This window comes from Micromys minutus, assembly GCF_963924665.1.
Source record: "Micromys minutus genome assembly, chromosome: 10".
NCBI classification, from domain to species: Eukaryota; Metazoa; Chordata; class Mammalia; order Rodentia; family Muridae; genus Micromys; species Micromys minutus.
In genome coordinates, this window is record NC_137979.1 from 16530622 (window position 1) to 16553002 (window position 22381).

Sequence of the window (22381 nt, forward strand, 5' to 3'; positions counted from 1 at the left end):
GGCTGGTGGGTATCAAGCAATCTATTCTGATTGTGCTGTGTTGGGTGTATATGTTGAGTGTATTCTGGTTTTGATGAGCCTTTGGGTACCATCATGATTATGTGAACATGGATGAACAACTGTACACTATCACTAGTTTTGGAGACATGTTTTTGGCTCTTGTAAATGGTGCCAGTGAGCTTTGGAGTTGCTGTGTCAGTTTGTGTTCTACCAGCAAGATTACACTTACTACACATTCTCATCCACACTGGAAAAGCCTCAGCCACTTTTAGGCTAGTCGTATGGGTGGATGAGTCAGGTTATGGTATTGATACAGGGCTTTAATTTCCATTTCCCTGATAAATAATCAATCCTAACAACTTCTCAAGGATTAATTAACGTCTGAATACTGTGTTGCTTTAATGAAATGGTTATTCAAGTTTGTTGCTAATCTTTCATTCTGTTTTCCTTTTTTTTTTTTTTTTTTTTTACTTACTTTTTAACCTACTTAACTTATCGACTGGTAGGAATTCTTTGTATATTACAGATATGCCTCTTGACAGTTTCTAAGCATTTTCTCTCATTCTGCGGGTTGTTTCTTTACCCATTTGATGGTATCATTTGATGGTATCATTATTTTCCATTTACTTATTTTATTGATTTGTTTCTTTAATACTCTTATAGAAGGGCAGTTTGTCTCTTTGTCTATTGGATGTAATCTTATTGCATAGAGGGTTTGTGGACTGAGGATGTAATATATAAACCTGTATGAAAAGCTATCGGCCTTAGAGTTTGTGCCGGGTGGTGGAGAAAAGAAAACGCCGAAAAAGAAAACACACGAGACAGAAGCAGCCCGGCAGGAGGAGTGAACCTCCTGGGAAGGGAACCTTGTGGAGAGGGCAGCTTGTGGACCGAGTGACAGAGTTGTGCACTGGGCTCCATATTAAAGTGGCACCTTTGGAGTGAGACCGCGGAGCTGATAAAGAGATAAGCTATCGATTTTTAATATTTACTGCAACACATTCTAAACATTTTTCTTCCTTCAATATCATACGTTTCTACTTTTGTACAATTATAACCCACTTATAAGTGTAGTGGACCCGAGACCACCATTCAACATAGGTACCTCGCATGGGAGTCTGAGAATTAAAGGACAGGGATGAGATAAAAATGAATCAAAGACAGAGTTCTGATCAAGGCTCAACTTTATTGCAAACCAGCAGGTTTATAAAGGCAAAAACCATAAGCCCAGCCCCAAGACCTGACTGATGATATAGATCATGCCAGCAGCCAATGGCAAAGGTTCCATTTCTCAGCACAGCTCTCTCTTACCAGGACAAAACCAGAATTCCCAACTCGGATGGGAAATTTCCCCAAGTGCTATGATAGCAAAAATGCTATGCAGGTCAGGGCAGAGCCTCCACATATAAGTAATATGGGCTTTGTTCTTATGTATTGTATAGTAAGAGGTGATCAGTCAAAATCAAAGAAATACAATTTAGTAAAAACAGATAGGAAAGGAGTATTTATTTATCCATCCACCCATATATCTACCCATCCACCCACCCACCCATCCATCTACCCAACCACCTATCCATCTACTAATCCATCCATTTGTCCTTACTTTCATTCATTTGTCCATCCATTCATCCTTTCATCCTTTCATTCATTTGAAGCTACTACTGGGGAATGGTTGGTACCAGTTACACAGGGAAGACAGGGATCAAGAAGACAATATGAGGACAATGGGAATCCAGGGGAAATGGGCTCATATTGGTAAGAATGACTAAATACATGGGTCCTTTTGTACCTCTGTATTTGGATTAGAAGTATACTAAATGTAGTTGCTAAGTGGCCAGGGGGTGGGTGTGGAGGGTTCTTTCTGGATGATACTCCCAGTAACAGAGGTGTCTGTATACAGACATTGGTAAAACATTGACCATCTAATCCAAGGGGCCATTCTGATTCTTACACTCTCTCAGAGGTCCAACACAACTGCAAGTGTGGTATGTCTGCTGCTCAGTATGGAGAGGGGAAGCCTCCCCAGTCATTCTAACACTCGCATAAGAAACTATTGTCTTGACCATTGTCTTAGGAAAGAATAACCAATTTACCCTGTCTGTCCTGGCTTGTTTGGCTATAACATTTCCTACAGTGTAAATAGCCACAGGAACAACCTCTAGACCCATAGAGATTACCCACTGACAGATCAGCTCCAGAGTGATGGTGTAATGATGCTTGGAGCACACACAAACTTTGATGAACTATTCTTTCTGGTGACTGAATCCACTTAAAGGCAATGTTCACCTCTCCCAACACAACCAGTCTGTATGTGTCTCTCCAAAGACAGTGACCAGCTCATGACATTCAAGCCAGGCATCCTTAATGTCTGTACGCAGTGGGCCAATGCTGGATATCCCAGAGTCATGGCAGAGAAGGCATCTCTGGTTTTATCTGGGGTTCTGTTGTCTGGACTGAGGGGCTCTCCTACCACTTGGAATCAGGTCACTGGCTACCCCTCCCTTCAGAAAAATGCTCAGTACACACTCTGAGCAGAGTTGCTCTGGGCATTCTTTACAGGGCAGATTCCTGAGCCATTTGCCCCTACTTTTTTTTTGAAATAAAAAAACTAGGCTTAAGTAAATAGAGTGACAGCTTATCTCCTACTTCCCCCCCATCCTATGAGCAGTTAGAAGGTATGAGACACAAACTTTGTTTTCTGATATCAGATCAGCTCTACAAATGGTCAACAATTATTTTATTTCTCTTTGGTCTAGCAAGATAAAAAATGAAACCACAGCCCCTTTGAGTACTTAGCTCCAGCACTTAATCATCATTAAGCCAAAAGATATCATCTAGCTAGCTCCATCCCTCAAAGCCTTTGTTCCTTCTTGAGTGCCTTAAAAACTTGCTGTAAACTGTGCTCAGCATAAAGTGGACTGTCTCTGTGTCCTTAGGTTCAAGAGTATCAACTATATACACGTTGTGCAATCAGTCTCCAGAACTCTTGATCTTGGGTTGTTACCCATGGTGTAGCAAATTCTTTACTCCCACATTAACCAGTTGGATTTCCCCATCCCAAGAGTGGTGGGAGGTGACTTAGTCTTGTTTGGGCCATCTGTTTAAAGCCCATATTTGAGATAGGCTTTAAAAAATATAAATTCTTATTTTTTATTTATTTATTATTTATTTTGGAGGTTTAGTAGCATTTGTTTTGGACAAGCACAATCTGAAGCTTCAGTCTCCGAGAAAGGCTCCTAGGGGGTCTGTTTGCTCCCGGAGACAAGCCGTCCAGGGACTCCCAAGAGCAGTCTGCTCTCATTTTCAGATTCTAAGCAAAACATGAAGTAAACTAGTTATAACTTAGAGATTTTAGACAAGGAGGCAGGAATCTACCCCTGTGTTTTTAAGTCAACACATACCCCTTACCCCTTCAGAGTGTTTGGTGTTTGCTTAAAGCCCAACATTTTCCCATAAATTTGATCAAATCTCTTTTACTGAAAAATTCCTACCGTCTCTGACCAGATTTCCTGGCTTGTGTTGTACAAAGGCATCTTAAGTCCCGAAAGTGTTTGGTCTAGCTGATACCTCAGAGTCTTTGGTATGCATAGATGAGGAAAGGCAATGGGCATCTCAGCTTTGTTGCACTTGTTTTGAGCTGTGCTCACTTACATCTGGATCTTAAGGTATATTCAAGAGATGGTTAATATAGTGCAGTATTTTATAAAATAAATGCAAGTTGAAAACAGGAGTTGAACACCATAGATCAAAAATACAACCAACATCCCCCCTGCCCAAAGAAGAGTAAAGTCGCTTGATTAAAGTTTCCAAAGTAACAAACATGGGAGGAAAGCACCATTCTATATGCAGAAGCATTGTTAGCACTGGACATATAAGGCTGAGGAATGTGTGCCACAAGTAACCCACATGTGAGCACAAATATTTGCAAAGTAATCTAGAGGATGTCTGCCAATTGGCTTTAAAGAAATCCAGTTGGCACAGATAGGGAGAAGATAGGGCAGGGTAGAGATGGGGAAGCTCATACATGAAAGTAGCCATCATGATGCATTCTTGGAGTGTGGAGCAATGGGCAGTGAAGGAGTACTCTGATTCCCGGTCGAGATAAGTTGAAGCCCCAGAAATCCTAAGGGATGGTAGGCGGGTCCTAGTTTCCTGAAAGATCAGGCCCTTCTCACATAGCTACAGCCCTCCACAGACCCCTGTAGAGGGGTTTGAGTCCTGTAGATCACACCCCAAGTTCCTTTTCCAGGTTGGCTCAAGACAGATCAGCATGCCTCAAGTCCCTTCCCCACAGGTGAGGACATGATCACGTGTCAGGTAGGTTCAAGACAGAATCAGGACCACACCCCCAAATATGTAGATGAGGTATTCCCAAGCTCTCAGGCCAAGCCAATAGGAAGTACCTGTCGTTAGACTCTGAACCATCCCAAAACTGTATATAAGAGACCTGTCCGGGATTAAAGGTGTGCAGGAATTACTCCATTGTCTGAGAGCTTCTGTCATAAGAGCTGTAACACCACTGCTTGGGAAGAGATCTGCTCTACCAAAATAGCTGCTGCCAGAAGCTCCCCTGTACCCCTCGGTGGCTAGCCAGTCTCCCATTGGCTCAGCCTGGCCCAGAATCCTACAGCAGCAGCAGAGACAGAGGCTGGATAATACCAGCAGCTTGTGGGGGGAGCATCAGAACTGGTTTCTTCTCCCTGCTCAAGTCTCTCTCCCACTCACCTGAACCTACACACTTAGCTGGACCAGAGATCTCCATGTGAGGCCTCTAGAACACACTGGAGGAGATAGGATGTGAATGGGATTTACTTAACATGCTGTTGTCTTTTACATTTGACATTTCTCACTTAAATGTCTACTTAGCAAATAGTGAAGATGCCGAGACATCAACAGAATGAAGCATCCAACAGTAAAAGTGCTAACAGGATGCTGAATGTAGACTGAAAGTGCATCCTTTTAGTCTGAATGCAAAATAGATACTACAAAACTATGGAAGCAAAATAGCCATTAGAACTAAAAATAAATATAGCCATGGATGATACTCGCAGCAAAGGAGAAAGCAGCAGTCTGCAGTGTAGCTGATAGTTATTGACGAGTAATGACTACAATGCTGGTATTTAGGAAGGTTGATCAAGTCCCCACCTGAAAAGTGAATCTTGAAAAATAAAGTGCTCTTATGAGTTGAGGAGATAATTTGGAGGTTAAAAAAAGAAAAATGGCAACCAGACTCATTGTAAGGGTCCAACAGAGCCTGGCTTTAGGGGCCATTTTAAAAAGAGCTAGAGTGCAAGTCAGTGAATTCCAAAAGGAGGCTTAACCAGGAAGGAATTGGGGAAGGCAGGGTGTAGGAACCTTAGAAGGGAGGTGGAGCTGTGAGTACTCACTGCATGGTTTATAGAAGACGGATAATTTACCCAAATCAACAAAATCAAGACAAGGCAGCCTTAGAGCAGCACAGCGACCATACAGGGAAAGAGAAAAACACCCAGAGATCATACCACCTTTCCTGCCCACAACACATACACAGCCCTAGACGGAAGTGACTCCAAGCAAACTCCAAAGGGGGGGAAAAAACACGGACATTTAGAGCATGATAATCAGGACTTCCCTAACCATCACAGACAAGATGGAACCCTTAGGAGTTGTGCAGATAAGTATTTGGTGTTATGTAAGAGCCGTTTCTCTCCACACATGAGGCCTGCCCTTCCCCGAAGAATCCCACTTGGGGATGGGTCTGAAATCCAGACTAATATCAGACCCTACATGCCCCTTACCTTTGCATGCAGCTACAGTATTAAATGTGTGCACCTATGTGCTGTGCTCTGGTGCCCCCATTACTGCTGTTTCTTTCTGGGGCCTCCATTGCCCAGGAACTTTGACAATGTGGCAGCTAATTTGATTGCCAAGTTAGCTACTATGCAGCTAATGAACAATTAGTATGTACAACATGGATGTGCTCGGTGAGGAAATGGGTGTCCTGGAGAGACAGAGGGGGTCTCTGGGAGACTTCACCATGCTATTTGGAATGGCTTGCAATTGAAACATTATGGATTGCTTATTCCGGGAATTTCGGTGCAATGCTTTTGGGCTGTTGCTAGAGGCACTAACCGGAGTTGGGGATAGATTGGTCATTGTTAGGAGAGGACAATTGCACGGTTTGATATCATGCTGAAAAGGAGAGGCCAGAGAGGTGACTAAGTGTGGTCCCGAGCATGAGCTGTTCTTTTAGGGCACTGGAATTTAGCTCCCAGCACTTGAGGTTTCAGGGGGGCTCACAGCCATCTTTAGCTCCAGGAGATCCAGCGTTCACTTCTGCTCACCAGAAGCGCCTGTACGTATGCACCTGTACCTGGACGCACAGAGAGATTCAGAATTAAAAATAAAGTTAAAAATTGAAACGATCCCTTTGTCAATGAGGAGATCCTGTTTGAGAGAAATTATTAGCTTTTGTATGGAGGTCAATACTGTTCTAAGACTTGGGACAGCCATTTACAGGATGGCGCTGGATATTTTAATATGCTTTGATAGCACTATAATTGATTGTGTTTGGGACAATGTAATTCACTGTCAGAACACAGCAACATCGAATAGTAGTTGGATAACAGTAACTAAAACCCTTTATCTGTGTTGGAAACATTTCAGAGTTCTTGAGGCATATTAAATAGTTTTCCCCAAAACTCTATGACAGAGGCATTATGTCTCATGTTTGTCCCAATGGTGTAGAGCACAGATTTATGCATCAAATGCAAACCAGAGTGGAAAGCACAGTCAGATTCGCTCACTAGTACAAAACACTATTCACACTAGGAAATAAAATTAAAGCTGAGGCAGACGAACCTGAAAACGCCCTAGTATGGGTTTGCCTGTATTTTCCTCTATACTAAAGCAACAAAATTACTGTTTTTATGCATGTTCACACATAGCCACTAGTGTTGAGGTGCTGATATTGAAAAATGTGCTCAAGGCACAAAGAGCACTCACTGCCACCAGGCATTCAGGAAGTCAGAGAGCTGGAACTGCAACCCACAGGAGAAGTCTGAACCCAGACTTGAGTGGATTTTCCAGTTCTTGGGGATCCAAAAGGGGACTTGGCTTGCCAGATTCTAACACACCTTTCTGCTTCCCTCAGGGACCTGATGCCCAGAACCCTTGAGGGACAGATCACCATGGAGAAGACACCCAGCTATTTTGTGACCCGGGAAGCACCCGCGCGCATCTCAGCCATGTCCAAGGACACCAAGCTCATCGTGGTGGTGCGAGACCCGGTGACCAGGGCCATCTCGGACTACACGCAGACGCTGTCCAAGCGGCCGGACATCCCCAGCTTCGAGAGCCTGACGTTCCGCAACCGCAGCGCGGGCCTCATCGACACGTCCTGGAGCGCCATCCAGATCGGTCTGTACGCCAAGCACCTGGAGCCCTGGCTGCGCCACTTCCCGCTCAGCCAGATGCTCTTCGTGAGCGGGGAGCGGCTGGTCAGCGACCCGGCCGGGGAGCTGCGCCGCGTGCAGGACTTCTTGGGCCTCAAGCGCATCATCACCGACAAGCACTTCTACTTCAACCAGACCAAGGGCTTCCCATGCCTCAAGAAGGCGGAGGGCAGCGGCAAGCCGCACTGCCTGGGCAAGACTAAGGGCCGCGCGCACCCCACCATCGCGCGGGAGGTGCTGCGGCAGCTGCGTGACTTTTACCGGCCCTTCAACCGCAAGTTCTACCAGATGACCGGCCGCGACTTCGGCTGGGATGGATAGCAGAAGTAATTTAAAAAGAAAAAGAAATATCAAAATATAATATATTTTTTTACCAGTCGGTAGAGAAAAGACAATTTAATATTTGTGTATTAAAGAGTATGTGTTGCAGTATTTTTTTTTTTCTTCAGGTCCCCGTGGATAACCAGCACCAAACATGCGCATAGCAGAAAAGGAGAGTTCGTTTATCTAAGCATCTCTTATCTTCCGTTTGTTTGTGTTCTGAGCACTCATTCACAAAGAATAAGCACCAGTACCCACTAAACAGTTTTAAGAGACCCCCTAGGATAAATCTCTCTTTTGTTACCTACAGAAACCTTATAGAATCGAGACCTGGCCATAAGTCATTTCTCTGCTAAGATACTCTTGATATGCACAGGGCCATTTCCAACTGTCATTTTGACTCTCACACTACTCCTGCAAGCATGCAGTTCCCTTCTAGAGATCATTTTCTGTCTTAGAGATAAGGGAAACTGAGTCTCAGGGAGGTTGGATGACTCATCTTAAAGCCGGATGGTGGATCCTGGACAAAGTCCTGTCTGCCACATTTTCTCTATTTTATGACACCGCCCCCTCCCCCCTACACCTCGCTGGAGCGTATAAGACACCCAGAGCTTTAGAAGCTCCAGAGTGACCCAGAAAGAGTAGGAGGACTTGTCACTGCAATGTGAGTCCCAGGCTGACCTATGGCATACAGACTCATTGCACAGTTGTATTCAAGGATGTCATGGAGATGGGGACAGAAGCCCTCTGAGGAGCCCATCTTGCCTCTTGACTGATCAAAGGATGCTAAGACAAGGAAATCTGAGGTCCAGAGAAATTACTGAACGCTTCTATTGAGGGAAGATGGACAGATACAACTAGGTTGCTGGCTGTTGATTTGACTTCCTTACTTTTTTTTTTTTAAAGAAAAACTCAATTTCAATTAGAACTTACCAATACAAATTCTATCTTCCTTGTTTTAGAAACAAAAATTCCCACTTTCTTTGTAAAAGCTCAGGACTGACTTCAGTTAACACCTCCTTCCCCGTTCCCTGGGTTTTCACAGATTGAGGCCTGACATTCAGTCACTTTATCTATGTCCCTCGTATGAATTATAGCCCAATGCTCATCACGGTTTGGAAAATATGTAAGGAAAGAACCATGCTTGTAAATGGAGTGGTGACTTCTCTGCTCCCACCTCCTATCCCCACTCTAAATGGCTCAAATGAATCAATAGTTTATTAAGAGTACTCCTTTCTCTTTGAGTGGGTATTAACGAGATTAGCATGAATGGGAATTAAATTGGTTTAGCAAGGAGCACGTATGCACTGATCATATAAAACATTCATAATTACTCTGTCAGCGGGCATTTTACCTCAGGTTTAAAACCAAGAAGAACATACTTGCTATTCCTTTGGCTACTGAAATTTAAAGGGCCAGATACTCTAATATACCAAGAGAATGGGCTGTTCTCTCTGCTGTCAATCAAGAGAAACTAAACTTCGTTTTACAGTATGCTGGTTGGCCGTGGGCTTGTTTGTCATGGGGGATGTGCATGTCTCTTAGGAAGACGAACATGAGGTTAAAACTGAAGTGAAAACATCATTTTAAGTTTCTAAGCGTTTTGTCACCTTCGGATTTATCTGTGGGTATCCCATTCATGGGAATTAAGCCCTGAACTCAGGTTGCCTTTTCCATTTTGTCCCCTACACTTCTGTGCCCTCAGTGTCCAGTGCCACAGTCTGTTTTTAGTGGCCGTAAGACGTCACCAGCAGCCACCGGAGACTCATTTTCAGCTCTGCTCTTCCTTTAGTCTGTTTGTGCTTCTGCGTCCTTTGTATTCCCCTTTCTGCCTGCCGTCATGCAAAGGCGGCTTGCACAGAACCAGAATTGTACCCAACAGCTGCACTCAGCAGCCCCCCCCCTCTTTTCCCATGGAAGAGATAATAAAAGAACAAAATGGGGTGCAGAGGATCTCTTGCGTGTAGGTGTTTTTGTTCATCCTGTTTTAGAGAAGAATGAAAAGAGTCCTTCGGCCAAACATTCAACCTTCTAAGATTCCTGAAAGGTGTCTAAAGGTTTGAATCTCCGAAACGTATAATGAACAAGACCGGGGCTTCTCAGTTTCACTGGGGACAAGGGATGAGATATTTCTGCCTTCAGTGAGAGCTCACTCCTGCTGTGAACGGAACTGGCCTCCCATACACATTGTCCATTCAGCTACACCAAACAATAGGCTTTGATCTCAGGTGGAACGTGGTGGAGGAGGGAACTCCCTCCCTAGAGCTGTCTTCTTTAAAGCCCCCACCCAGTGCTTTTCTTTGGGATGGAACATTGTTCAGGACAGCAACCAGGCTGAACCCTTTGTTTCTGGACCATGGGTATAGCATATAAGAAAGAGTACAACTCAGCACCTGAGGTCCATTGATTTTTATTCCAACATCTGGGCGTTAATCACACTCTAATTTTTTCTCTCCCCCACCCCTCTCTCTCTGGGTACAATCTTCAGCCCTAAACTTCAATGATAATGAGGCTCAAATCTCCATCTTGTATTCAAATATAGGGTTGAAAAACACAGATGCACCAGTAAATACCAAATTTTACAGCTGTAGATAGGACGAGTCTCTTCCTAACATCCTTGTCTGTTATGGCAGATGAGTCATATTTGAGCCGTACCAGCTTGTCATTCACAAATATGTCTGTAAAATAGAAATGCTTTATAGTCACAGCCCAGAGACCCATTCAATGGTTGAAAGCAATTACTAATTTTCCAGAGGACACAAGCTCAGTTCCTAGGACTCACACTGAAGAATCACAACCACCTACAAGTCCAGTTCAGGTGATCCAATGCCTTCTTCTAGTCTCTGGAACTACACACACACACACACACACACACACACACACACACACACGCGCGCTCATAACATATACAAACACACATATATATACATATATTATGACACACATTTTTAAAAAATCATTTAAAAATAAAGTAACAAAGTAGCATATTATTTCACTGTAAACATCAGCTTCCCACTCTCATTAGCATTGCTTTAAAGATGAGGAAATTGAGGTGTAAGAGTCTTAACCAACCTTCCTTTCCATCCCCAGAGATAAGAGCTACTGATATCTCAAGGGTAACTGTCTTTAAATGCTACTAAATATTCTGTAGTACCCAGATAAACCTTCAAGAAAAATGAAAAAAAAAAAAAAAAAAAAAAACCAACAACAACGTGAAAAAAATGATGTCAGCCAAGATGTGAATAATACTGAGGTTCGTGGCTTGAAATGATGTAAGTCAGTCATAAGGCCAGTGTGTCCCTATGAACCAGGCATAAATCCCTATTCTAGTTCTCCTCCCACAAGGCTACAACTGAATACAGATGTGTCTGCTTGTTGATGATGATGTGTCAAGGGCTAGAGATGCTTCAGTTGCACTGATGCTTTCCAATGTTTGTGTCAGTACATTTCTACTGATGCTAGGCTAATACCCTACCAGTCACCATTCCGGTATTTATGTGGAGCTTGCAGTGAGGAGATGCCCTTCTGCAAAGAGAAGTACTAAAGAGAACAAAATGGGGCTTTCCAGGAGAAGTTTCAGGAACAGCTCCTGCCAAATAGATAACCATATTTCCACGAGGCAGAATCAGTAAGTTTCAGGTGGGAAAAAATGACCCACCAAACAGCCTCAGGCCCCCTTGGAAAACATCACTGTTACTGTAGCATCCCTAGCCCTTGAAACATAGTCATCAATATGCAGACACATCTGTATTAGGTCAAGTTCAAATATTATAGTTCCAATGTCTATATATAATGACATGATAGTATTTCTTGTCGTGTGACCAAACAGAATGTCAGAGACAGTTAAATGTCCCATATCTCCTTAATGACCCAATTCAGATGGATGCAATACAGTTACCAATGTTTCTGGCTGATGAACAATAGCAAAGGGGGCAGCAAAATTCCTATTGCCTCAATGCATAGAAACTCAGAACATTGTGTTTTCTTATTATAGAACCAGGGAAAAGCACCCTTGGCTCTCAACAGAAGTTTTGATACTCAGTCCCATGCAGACATCTGGCCAAAATTCACTCAAGTTCTACAGTATCAAAGAACAAAAAACCTTCACCATCCTGATCCCCAGGCCCCATTGGGAAACAGTGTTACTGAAGCATCTCTAGCCCCTGAATCATGGTCATCAGCATGCAGACACACCTGTATCCCATCTCAGGCTTGTGGGAGGAGAACGTGAATAGGAAAATGATGGACCATGTTTGATAGATGATGGAGTGCTGGAATGGCAGGCTTCCCTTTCAGACCCGATGGAAGGTGGATCTGGGGAAATTATGAGACATTGCAGCATCCTGAATAAGGCAATAACATACTAAAGCTTAGCTTAGGGAGGAAATAAAACCCAAAAATAGAAATAGCTTCTAGCACATGGACCCTGTTGTGAGGCATTAGGTAGTATTAGTATATTTTGAGGTATAGCTACAGTCTTTCAGTTGTTTTTATCTGCTGGTGGTATTCTTTTAATAGCTATAGACTCAATAATTTACTCCGCCCTAGTTTTACTGTCAAGTAAGAAGTGGCAGTCATTGTGGAACACATCCCGTTGAATTGTTTTCCTCCCCCTATGTCTTGCTATGGTAGACTAGGTGCTTTCAAGGACCAAGTCTGATATGATCCAGTCCCTGGTTAGCTCATCTCCATGGGACACGAGTAGGCTATAGTTCTAATTTGGGGCCAGATTTTGTTACTCTATATGTTGGCACCCTCTGCTCCATGTGCTCAACGTCACTTCATATGACACCTAGAATGTTCACCACCCCTGGAATCTTATCTTTGTTGGGAATGATGTAATGGGTCCCTTGGCTTCCACCTCCTATTCCCATGTTTGCATCCTTGTCCAGTATCTTTCCCAACCGTATGTTGCTGAGTTGACTGAAGTCCGGTCCCTGACTCTACTGGCCTTCCCAAAGGCACATGCTCAACAGTGTTCACATTCCGTTGCAGGCTCCAGAGGAAAGCTGTCTAGTCTACTTAAGCAACTGCTGTCAGCTTCAGTTCTTAAAAAGCAATGAGAACGCCCAATGTCAACACCTAGAAAGGTGCAGGTGCCTTTGTTCCCCCAAGAACCTCCACTCTGAGAAAGTGTCCGAAAGACAAAGTTGGCGCATTGTCAAAGTTATACACTCTCTGCAGGAGACTCAGAACTTACTAGAAGGCCAGCTGTTTGCCTTCCAGTGCTCTATCTCACCACTTACCATCGGTAGGTGGGATCCAGCCAGCAACTCGCTTTCCACTTTGACAGGCTGTCTGCGGCAGGTGGTGGCGTTTCTCTCCCACCTGTTTTCCCAGAAAGTGCTAAAACTCTGAGTTGGTTTTGTTTTTTTATGGTTTTTTGTTTGTGTTGTTGTTGTTTTCAAGCCTCTAACAGTTGAGCAAGCAGAGAACAGTAGAAAGCAGGAAGGCTTTCTAGAGTTTTCACTGTCACTTTTCAGTAGGAACACAGGTCCCTTATCAAGAACATCGACTGATACCTCTAGATACAAACCTTATTCTTATCCCTGACTATAGGATCTTAGCCTAAATCCTGCATCAGTTGTTCCGTTACTAACAGACTAGCTCTATGTCCTATAATGGTGGCATGGGTCACCTATAGACTAAAACAGCACCACCACACTTCCCGTAAGGCTTAAATGTGCTTCTTTCTATTACAGACTTAAAAACAATGATATGACCCACCTTAGCTCTTTTCCATCCCCCACAGCCCTACTCTAGCCCACAACCAAATGACTTACCAAAGCTCTTACAGCAACTTTCTATCTTGACTTTATTCTATTTCTCTTCGATACTTTAAGTTGTGTCAAAATTAAAGTTTGTGCATATATTTTCTATTCCTCTTTTCTATGAGATCCTCCATTGTTATTCCCCACTCCAGACAATGCTTTTTCTCCAATATCATACTTCATTTCCTATTGAGACTACTCCACCTTTATCTTGTCCTTTCTAGGCTTCCTTACTTCTCTCAGAATGTAAGTGTCCCATGCCAGAGTAAGTTTTCACAAGGAAAAACAAACCCTTCCTGCCTGCTTTCAGCTGTGCTGGTGTGAAACTTCCATGTGGAAGAAGCTTTCTTCTTCCCTCTGTTGATGTGAAGTGGCGGGATATCAGACAGCCTTGGCCTCAACTCTGCAGGGTCTGCCAAGAGCAGAGCTAACCCTGCTGCATCGACTCATAAATCCTGGTCTCTTTAAGAGGCTTTGGTACCTGCCACTTGATGAGGCCATTAAGTAAAAGCTTAGCATAGGAAGATGATCATTGATTAGCCCCAGCTACCTGCACTGAGTGCACAGAGAACTGGAGGTGTGTCTCCTTCAACAGCCTCCTCTAAAGCTTCCCTTCACTGGGTTGCGAATTTCCCCGACACAGGCACAGTTCCCACTCTCAATTCCCCTCATTACATTTCCATGTTTGCCCCATGGTACCTTACCAACCTGCTCTCCCTCTGTCCCTTCCCACTGTGTCTATGGAGTTTCTCTTAGTTACTTGATTCTGGCCCCATTTTCTCCATCTGATCTTTGCCAGTTTTGCTGTTTACTATCCTGCAGCTTCTGTGATAGTTTCTGGAACCCTAAGTTGCTCTGGGTCTTGGTCCATCATCTCCATTAGGGTTATGGCTTCCCATATGCTATTTGGGTCTAGACAAAGAGAATTATAGTGAGCCAGTGTGGGTCTCCCTTCTCCTATGCGTCACTGGCCCACAAGGATGTAGGGAGCAGGTTGGATGAGCAGGGTTTCTGAAGGCCTATGAATACAGATGAAAATGATGTCCATCATTCCGGAATTATTTTTGGGGAGACAGATCAACTTTAATGAGGGTGAATCAAGTGTTACATAGTTTTGGAGAAGAAGATAGGAATGTCCAGGGTAGGCAAAGGTAATTAGCTGAAGGCTAAGGAACTGAAGGAATTTGGGGAGGCTTTCAAGGAGTGTCAGGTGCTTGCTGATCGGGTTCTTCTTAGAAGAACGGGAGCTGAGCTTGTAACCTAACCAAGGCTACATGGCATTCTGCAAAGAGAGGAGGTATGGGTTTCAGACTCCCAGGGGAAGGTCAGAGGATAAGCCCTGCTGATAAAGGGAGCCCGTCATTTTGTACCAATCTTGGGCCTTTCTGGTAATGTCAGACTTTGACCTTAGCTGCAGGGCAACATACCACGTATCTATATCCCTTAGTTTCTGTGGCCCTCTATGAATTTATTTACCTAGATAGCATTGCCTATCTGAGAAGGGAAGGGAAGTGTCACTAAGTAGTAGTTTCACTCTTTAACCCAGCATGGACTTAAACTTCTAGTAATCCTCCTGTCTCAGCCTTGTAGGAGCTAGTATGTTGAACATGTATGCCATGCCTCCTCCCACCTCCTCTTTTTAATGATATGCTTCAGATTCTACCAGTTCCTTCTACCCTAATAATGAACAATAATATTAATATGTTTGATTAGCCGTCAATGGCGAAGTCAATGGAATCATTCAGGATTATGGAGTCTCCATTTCTTATTTATGCATCAAAATGGCAAAGATGACCAACCCTACCATGGGGGGAGGGAGGCTTTCCAACCCAGCACAAGTCTGGAGACATTGCATGTTTTTTTAAAGTATTTTCTTTTAATCTTTCACTTGTGGGTGTTTTGCCTACATGCAGAAATGTGGATTGTGAGTGTACCAAGAATGCCAGAAGAAAGCATGACATCTCCTAGAACAAGAGTTATATACAATTTTCAACTGCCGCATGGATGTTAGGAATCAAACCAGAATTTACTATAAGAGCAGCCAGTGCTTTCAAAAACTGAACCATCTCTTTAGCCCCTGGCTATATTGTTGAATGGGGCCATCAGCTATGCCTACTTTTATTTTATTAAAAAAAAAAAAAAAGATTGCCATTTAGTCTATCCCGTTGTTCCTCAGAGGCACTGCAGACTATGACCAAAGTTGGCGGTTATTCACGGATATCAATGCCAGGCACTGTACTGGAATCTTGGAACTTGGGATACTGGAGCAGAACACAAGTCAAAGCCAGTCCTAGGAGAAACAACAAATCTATGGTTTCACCTCCAATGTCACCAAATTTATCCATGCCAGGTGGCCAGCAAGTCCTTCTTTCCTCCTCAAAGCAATCACATTTGTCAGTGTAGGAGGAAATGTCATCCGTTGCCTCTGGTTTGTGTGTTTGTGTGTCTCTTCTCTCGTTCCAGGATACCCTGACATTGCCCTAACTTCGAGCTCTATGGCCACATCTTTTTTCCCTGCTTCCAAAATAGTTCTGTAAGAAGGACTCAGCAAGGATGCTCCTAAGAATAGTTTCTAAATGGAAGCTTCCCCGATACATTCATTTTACCCCTTCAATTTGCAGATTGCCCCCCTAACCTCAAATAGTAAAATACAGTGATAAGAAAACTCCTCTTTTCCCATGGTAACTGTTGGGGCTCTCGTCTCTTTGATTTGGGCCAGACAGGTTGCTTTTCCTTTAGTGGGCTATTTTCTGTAAATCCTCATGTCTTCCATTTCTTGTGCCCTTCCCAGTTTTGCTGAAGAACTGGGCAGGAATGAGCCATCTCTGCAGGCCTTTCTAAAGAGAACTCACTATTTGCAACCATGTAGAAAAGAGGGCTGTACTTCCTGTCAGTGATCAGCTACTCTGTGCCTTCCGAATGTAGGGTTCACCCGCTCGGTGGTACAGAGAGCAGGAAAGGCTGCTTTCTGAGCCAGAAACTGGATCAGCCTGTATTTGAGTGAATTCACAGTGATTCTGGGGCCATTTTCTTAACTTCCATTTTTCTTCTGGACTCCATCAAAAAATTTAAAATATATTATATGTGTTTATATATATGATTTATTATATATAAGTGTATATATTACACATAGACACACACACACACACACATATAACTCAGTGCCCTAACTACATCAACAGTGTTGTCTTAGAACAATTTCCATTCATTTCTGCTCTGAATCTATTACTCCAGGCAGATTCTCCTTACTCATTAAACATTAACATCCCACTCTCTCCACTGCCTGTCCCTAGTGACCAGCTTCTTACTTTATGTCTCTATGAACAGTCAACCCATGTGTGACTGACTATTGTGATAGGTGGTGATTTGTAACTGGCTTATTTCCCTAGCACAGCCATTTTAAGCTTTATTCACACCGTACCATGTCCCAGGATCCCTTTCCTCTTTCAGAGAGAAGCATATTTCTTATCACAAACACAAAGAGAGAAATATGTCATACCACATTTGTTTTTCCATGGGTCTCATGGTGTCTCTGCTTCTATTGTCACTGTTGTGAATAAGGCTGCTGAGGACATGGTGCACCGTCACCTACTGACTAGTCTGACTTCAGTGTTCTGGGTGCACGCCTGACAATGGACTTTTCTGGACCACGTGGAGACTCTGTTAAACTCTTCAGGGAACTTCTGTGATGATGATACTGCTTTGCATTCTTGCCAGCAGCACAGGGAAAGTCCACTTGTGCACTCAGAATTGTTTATCTTCTGGGTTTGCTTTGGCCAGCCGATGTCTTACTAGGTCGTAAAGAGAAAGTCCCTTTGTTTCCCAACCTTTATCCTTGTCTTTTATAATCCTCTAGACACCATGACAGTGATGTGCTAGCCTAGGGCCACTGGGTGAACAGGTAGCTAACTCAGCCTGGACGCTCTGGACAGAAGGAGGCCTCACTCTGGGTAGGATGAGATATCCACGATTTCTCTCAAAACTTGTCATTTAAAATTTTGGTATTGTTTATTAATGGGATTTTCTAGTGAATATTTGCAGATTGTGTTTAATGGGCAGCCTAAACCTCAGAAAAGTAACTCTTGATGCTTAATCAGTTCATTTTGCTTTTCTGTCAGGAAGCTTCAATTCTGTGCCTGATGCCACCTTTGTATCTAGTTCTTTCTACCCCTCCCTTTACTCCAGGGTCAGAATCTACATCAGTCCCATTTCTTTTGGTGTACTGGTGAGATCTCCCACCAGACTCCCCTTCCTGCTACCTACCGAACCAGAATGGATGGTTGCCTTGGATCTGAACAAACACAGACACATATATTACTCCTGAATCCCTTTCTCTAGGCATTGGAGGTTTAGGAAGCTCCTCTCCAGTCCAGCTAAAGAGAAGCAGGACTTAGTCCTAAAGAGAAGGCTTCAATGCCTGTGACTCGTTCCAGAGCAAATGTGTTTTCTTCTGATTTAATGTACCACGTGTAGGAATTAAAAGAGAAGTCTTCACTGAATACCCTCCCCCCTTATTCTCAGATTTTCTCTCTGATGTTTTAGGTACCCACTGCCTACAGACTTAACATGTTAAGTGGAAAAATTTCAGAAATATTCATTCACAAGTCCTAATTACGTGAAGCAAAATGAAATCGACTGTTATGTTTGGTCCATCCACAGGTTCTCTGCTTTGGTCTGTCCTGAGATTTCCTGCACTGGTCCAGCCTCAGATTCCCTGCCTTGCTTATGTCCAGGAGGGTTCAGGATTTATTACTGAAGCAACACAGCCATCAATGCCCAGGACATTCTCCTGTGTCCTGTTCAGAGTGGTCCCTGTGTTATGTTGTGTTTGATTAATTTCTCTGTCAGCAATTATTATTCATCATTTCATTTATTTATTTTGTCTCTCATCTGTCCATCTGTCTGCCTATTTACCTACCTGTCTAGTGTGTGTGCATATCCATTCACACTCACACACTCATGGTACAGAGCCCACGCAGGAGCTGAAGAAAAACTTGAGGTATCTGTTCTCTCTGACCTGATGTACCTCCCCATGTCTCAAAAATACGCTGATGACTGCCCAAACTTCGGGCTCCATAAGACAGTCAACATTCATACTTGTTTTTTCAAAGAAGCAAATTTCGAGCAACAAAGGCTGATGTGCATGAAAATTCACTTGTCTGGGGGTGATCAGATTTGGGGGTTCAGAATTTAGCATTTGTATACACAACAGCACCAGACCAACCTCCTACAGTGAAGATATTTGCTATGAAATAAGACACTGTGGAATGAAAGTTTACAATGTCTCTGCCTTTATGGATTGTATCATTAACATTTTACACATCAGTTCAATTGGTTTCAGCTTTAGCTTCCCAATATCTTTACTGCCGTTAAAAGTTGTGACTTCCCAGAAGTAAATCTGAAATTCCTGCGGCTTTTGGTAAACACACTGAAATTCATAAAAATAAGTAAATTAACAGACTCTCTTAATAGTTTGACTCAGCCAATCCAAGTGCGTGGTTTAGTTTAGGATTTTCTTCTTACATTAGACTGAGAGCTGAGAGACCACACGGGATGGTGGTTGTTCATTGGGTGCAGCTTGGCCTCTATTTAGTGGAGTAGAAATATTTTTGGTGTGCGCTACAGAAAAAAGACCTCTCTGTCTGAAGTTCCAAGTCTCTGGTCCCATCTGATGATCATTAATACTTAAAAAATAAATCTTTCCAAAGCACCCCAAAAAGCCTTTCCATGTCCGAGTCATGCAAAAAGTGGTTTTTACCCATAAATGTCCTGAGCCTCCCAAATGTCCCCCTCCACAAAGGACTCCCTGGCTGCTTCCTCGGAGGAGATGGGACTTCTGTCTCACGCCAGTTCATGACTACTTCTTATGAAAGTTGATGGGGAGGGGTATGTTCACTCAAGACCCATTTCTTTAAGCATGGCTTTGCTTGACAGGCAGCAGAGTTGGGGCCTGGGACACAGTCAAGCAAAGACAGAGACAGGAGCCCAGCATAACTGTCCTCTGAGAGGTTCAACCAGCAGGTTACAGAAACAGATACAGACACAGAGACCCACAGTCAAATATTATAGAGCTCTGAAAATCTTGTGGAACAGTTGGGGAAGGATTAAGGAAGCCAAAGAGGATAGAGTCTCCACAAGAGGACCAAGAGTCAACTAACCTGGACCCTTAGGATCTTCCAGAGACTGAACCACCAACCAAGTAGCACACATAGCTTGGTCTTCATGAGTGTCCCCCAACAACTGGAATGGGGGTTTACTCAGACTCTGTTGCTTGTCTGTGGATCCTGCTCCCCTAACTGGGTGTCATGTCTGGCCTCAGAGGGGGAGGATGTAAGTAGTCCTAAAGTAATTTCAGGTACCAGGATGGATTGGTTTCCTGGAAAGGACCTCTCCCTACTCAGAGGAGAAGGGGGCAGGAACCATGTCAAAGGATACATGTGAGGAGGGAGGAAGGCTGCTATCTGGATGTCAAGTGAAGTAATTAATTAATTAATGAAAATCTTTGTTCAGCCCAAAGATTCAAGCTAGAAACTGATTAATGCATAAAATATGAGTTCTCCATAAGAAAACTATTAAGGAAATTATGAATAAAAACACCCTATTAATAAATCTAGCTTTAAGTAGGAGGCTCCTGTTTCAAACAAAGTCATTAAACTATTATTACACCATATTTTTCTTTGTTATATAAAATATATTTTCCTATGATAAAACTTTAATAGTATTCAACATATCTTCAAATATATTTCATGTTGGGCATTCCCCTCTTGGTGTTCTTTTTAAAAAATACATTTTGCTTGTGTTTTATATTTTATTTAGTAAAAGCCTTTCACACTACACAAGGACACTGATTGTAAATTGTTTGATACTTACTTGCAGAACACTCTGCCTGAAGATCCCAACATTGTTGATGATGTGAGCAGAGTTTCAGGATTTCAATGCTAATACTAGTTTTGTGTTCTGTATGCAATAAACCTTATCAAACTCTGCACTTAATGTGGCCCCTTTTATGCAAATCAATTACAACCAACACTCTTCTAGTCCACAAGAATTACAGAAAAAACTTTTTTTCTGATTAAGTAAAAATTAACTGGAATTTATTCATTAAAAAGTTTCCTTATCTTAGTTCTTTCAAGTTTCTAACATGCTTCATGTGTACATGTGTGTGGACTTGGGTGTACATGCTGTGCATTCCTGTGAGAGAGAGAGAGAGAGAGAGAGAGAGAGAGAGAGACTCCAGGTTTTTTTTTTTTTTTTTTTTTTTTTTTTTTTTTTTTTAGCAGTTCCTGAAACCAAATCTCTCATTGAACTTGAGCTTACTAGTTTGGCCACCAAGATCCAGGGATCCTTCACTCCTTTTCCCTAAAACTGAGAATCCAGGCTTTTTATGTGAGTCCTCATGTTCTTATAGCAGGATTTTACCAACAGAAACATCTTCTAGCCCAGAATTACAACATTTTTTTAATAGCTCTATAACATGTAATTGAACGTACCAAACAGCTTGTGTTTGGTTAATTTATAGTCTTACACTTTGCTATATATACTAATATCCACTGACATCACTATAATTAAGGCAATGAGCATATCTAATTTTTCAATAAGTTTCATATTCATTTATTTTATTGGTATATTCATTTTAATTTTATGCCTTGAAGTTCTAGTGGGTTCATTCAGGATTTTTGTGTTTCTTTGGCAAGTTGATCTCTTTATTATCCCAAAATAACTTTACCCAAGATATTTGTTCAAAAGTCTGTTTTTTTCTCTGCTAGTAAGTATAAACATCTAAGCCTTATTTTAGTTTGTGTTAACATGGGGCATCTTTTCTTTTGTCCTCTTATCTTCAACACATTTTTTCTTTAACATATAATTAGATCTGGAAATTTAAATATGAACTGAGGTATTTAAACCATTTATATTTAAAACTATAATTGACAGAACTGAGGTGAAAATTTTCATCTTGAGTCTTGCTTTCTAAATGATTTATCTGTTATTTTTCTATTCCCACTTTTTCTTACTTTGGATTGATTATGTTTTATAATCAAATTTATTCTTGTGAGGTTGCAGAAAATGTTCTAAGAAAGGAGGACACAACTGTGCTCCTATATCATTATGAAAATAATATTCTTTCTTCCATTTACTTTACATCTTGCCTATGTGATGTGATTTATATTAGCAGAAACACTATTAATTATTTTCTCCATTACTCTTCCTTACACCTCCCTGCATGATACATATCTAACCCCGTCCTAAAATATTATCACCTTAATGAACATAGATTTAGAAGTCTTGAGTATTTAGGACATAAGCTTACCTTATATTTCTTAAGTTTGTTCTAACAATGCATTATACACAAGGTTACTTTAATCAACAAAAAAATTATTCTTTCATAGTTCAGAAATTCAGGAGGCAGAGTGAATAAGATTGGAGACCTAAATCAGGGAATCCCAGGGGCACCCGAGGTCACCCAAATCATTGGCTTATGATACGGATCTCCTTTTCCTGCCTCTGCTTTCATATGAGCATCTTCTCTTTGAGGGTCTCTGCTTCTCTAGCCTCCATGTCTCACCATCCTTAGCAATTTTAGTTACTGAGTTTAGAGCCACCCATCCTAAACCAGGATGACCGCATCTATCTATCTTAGTCAGGTTTTCTATTGCTGCAAGGAAATACCATAAAACCAAAAGCATGTTGTGGAGGAGAGAATTTATTTTGCTTACATTTCCACATTGCTGTTCATCATCAAAGGAATCAGGGCAGGATCTCAAGCAGGGCAAAGCATGGAAGCAGGAGCTGAGGATAATACATCGGCCATGGATGCAGCTTACTAGCTTGCTCCCCATGGCTTGCTCAATTTGTTTT

At 42.4% G+C, this 22381-nt stretch overlaps 1 protein-coding gene across 1 annotated transcript in view; it reads left to right on the plus strand.

Annotated features, from left to right (window-relative positions):
- Positions 1-7754, plus strand: part of HS3ST3A1 (heparan sulfate-glucosamine 3-sulfotransferase 3A1) — a gene marked incomplete at both ends in the record, with an annotated part of 87798 nt that extends 80044 nt beyond the window's left edge. Inside the window, one exon of the mRNA XM_080923371.1 lies at positions 7133-7754. Within this exon, the coding sequence (XP_080779497.1) occupies positions 7133-7754 (622 nt within the window). The remainder of the gene's footprint in view (positions 1-7132) is intronic.
- Positions 7755-22381: the final 14627 nt, after the last annotated feature.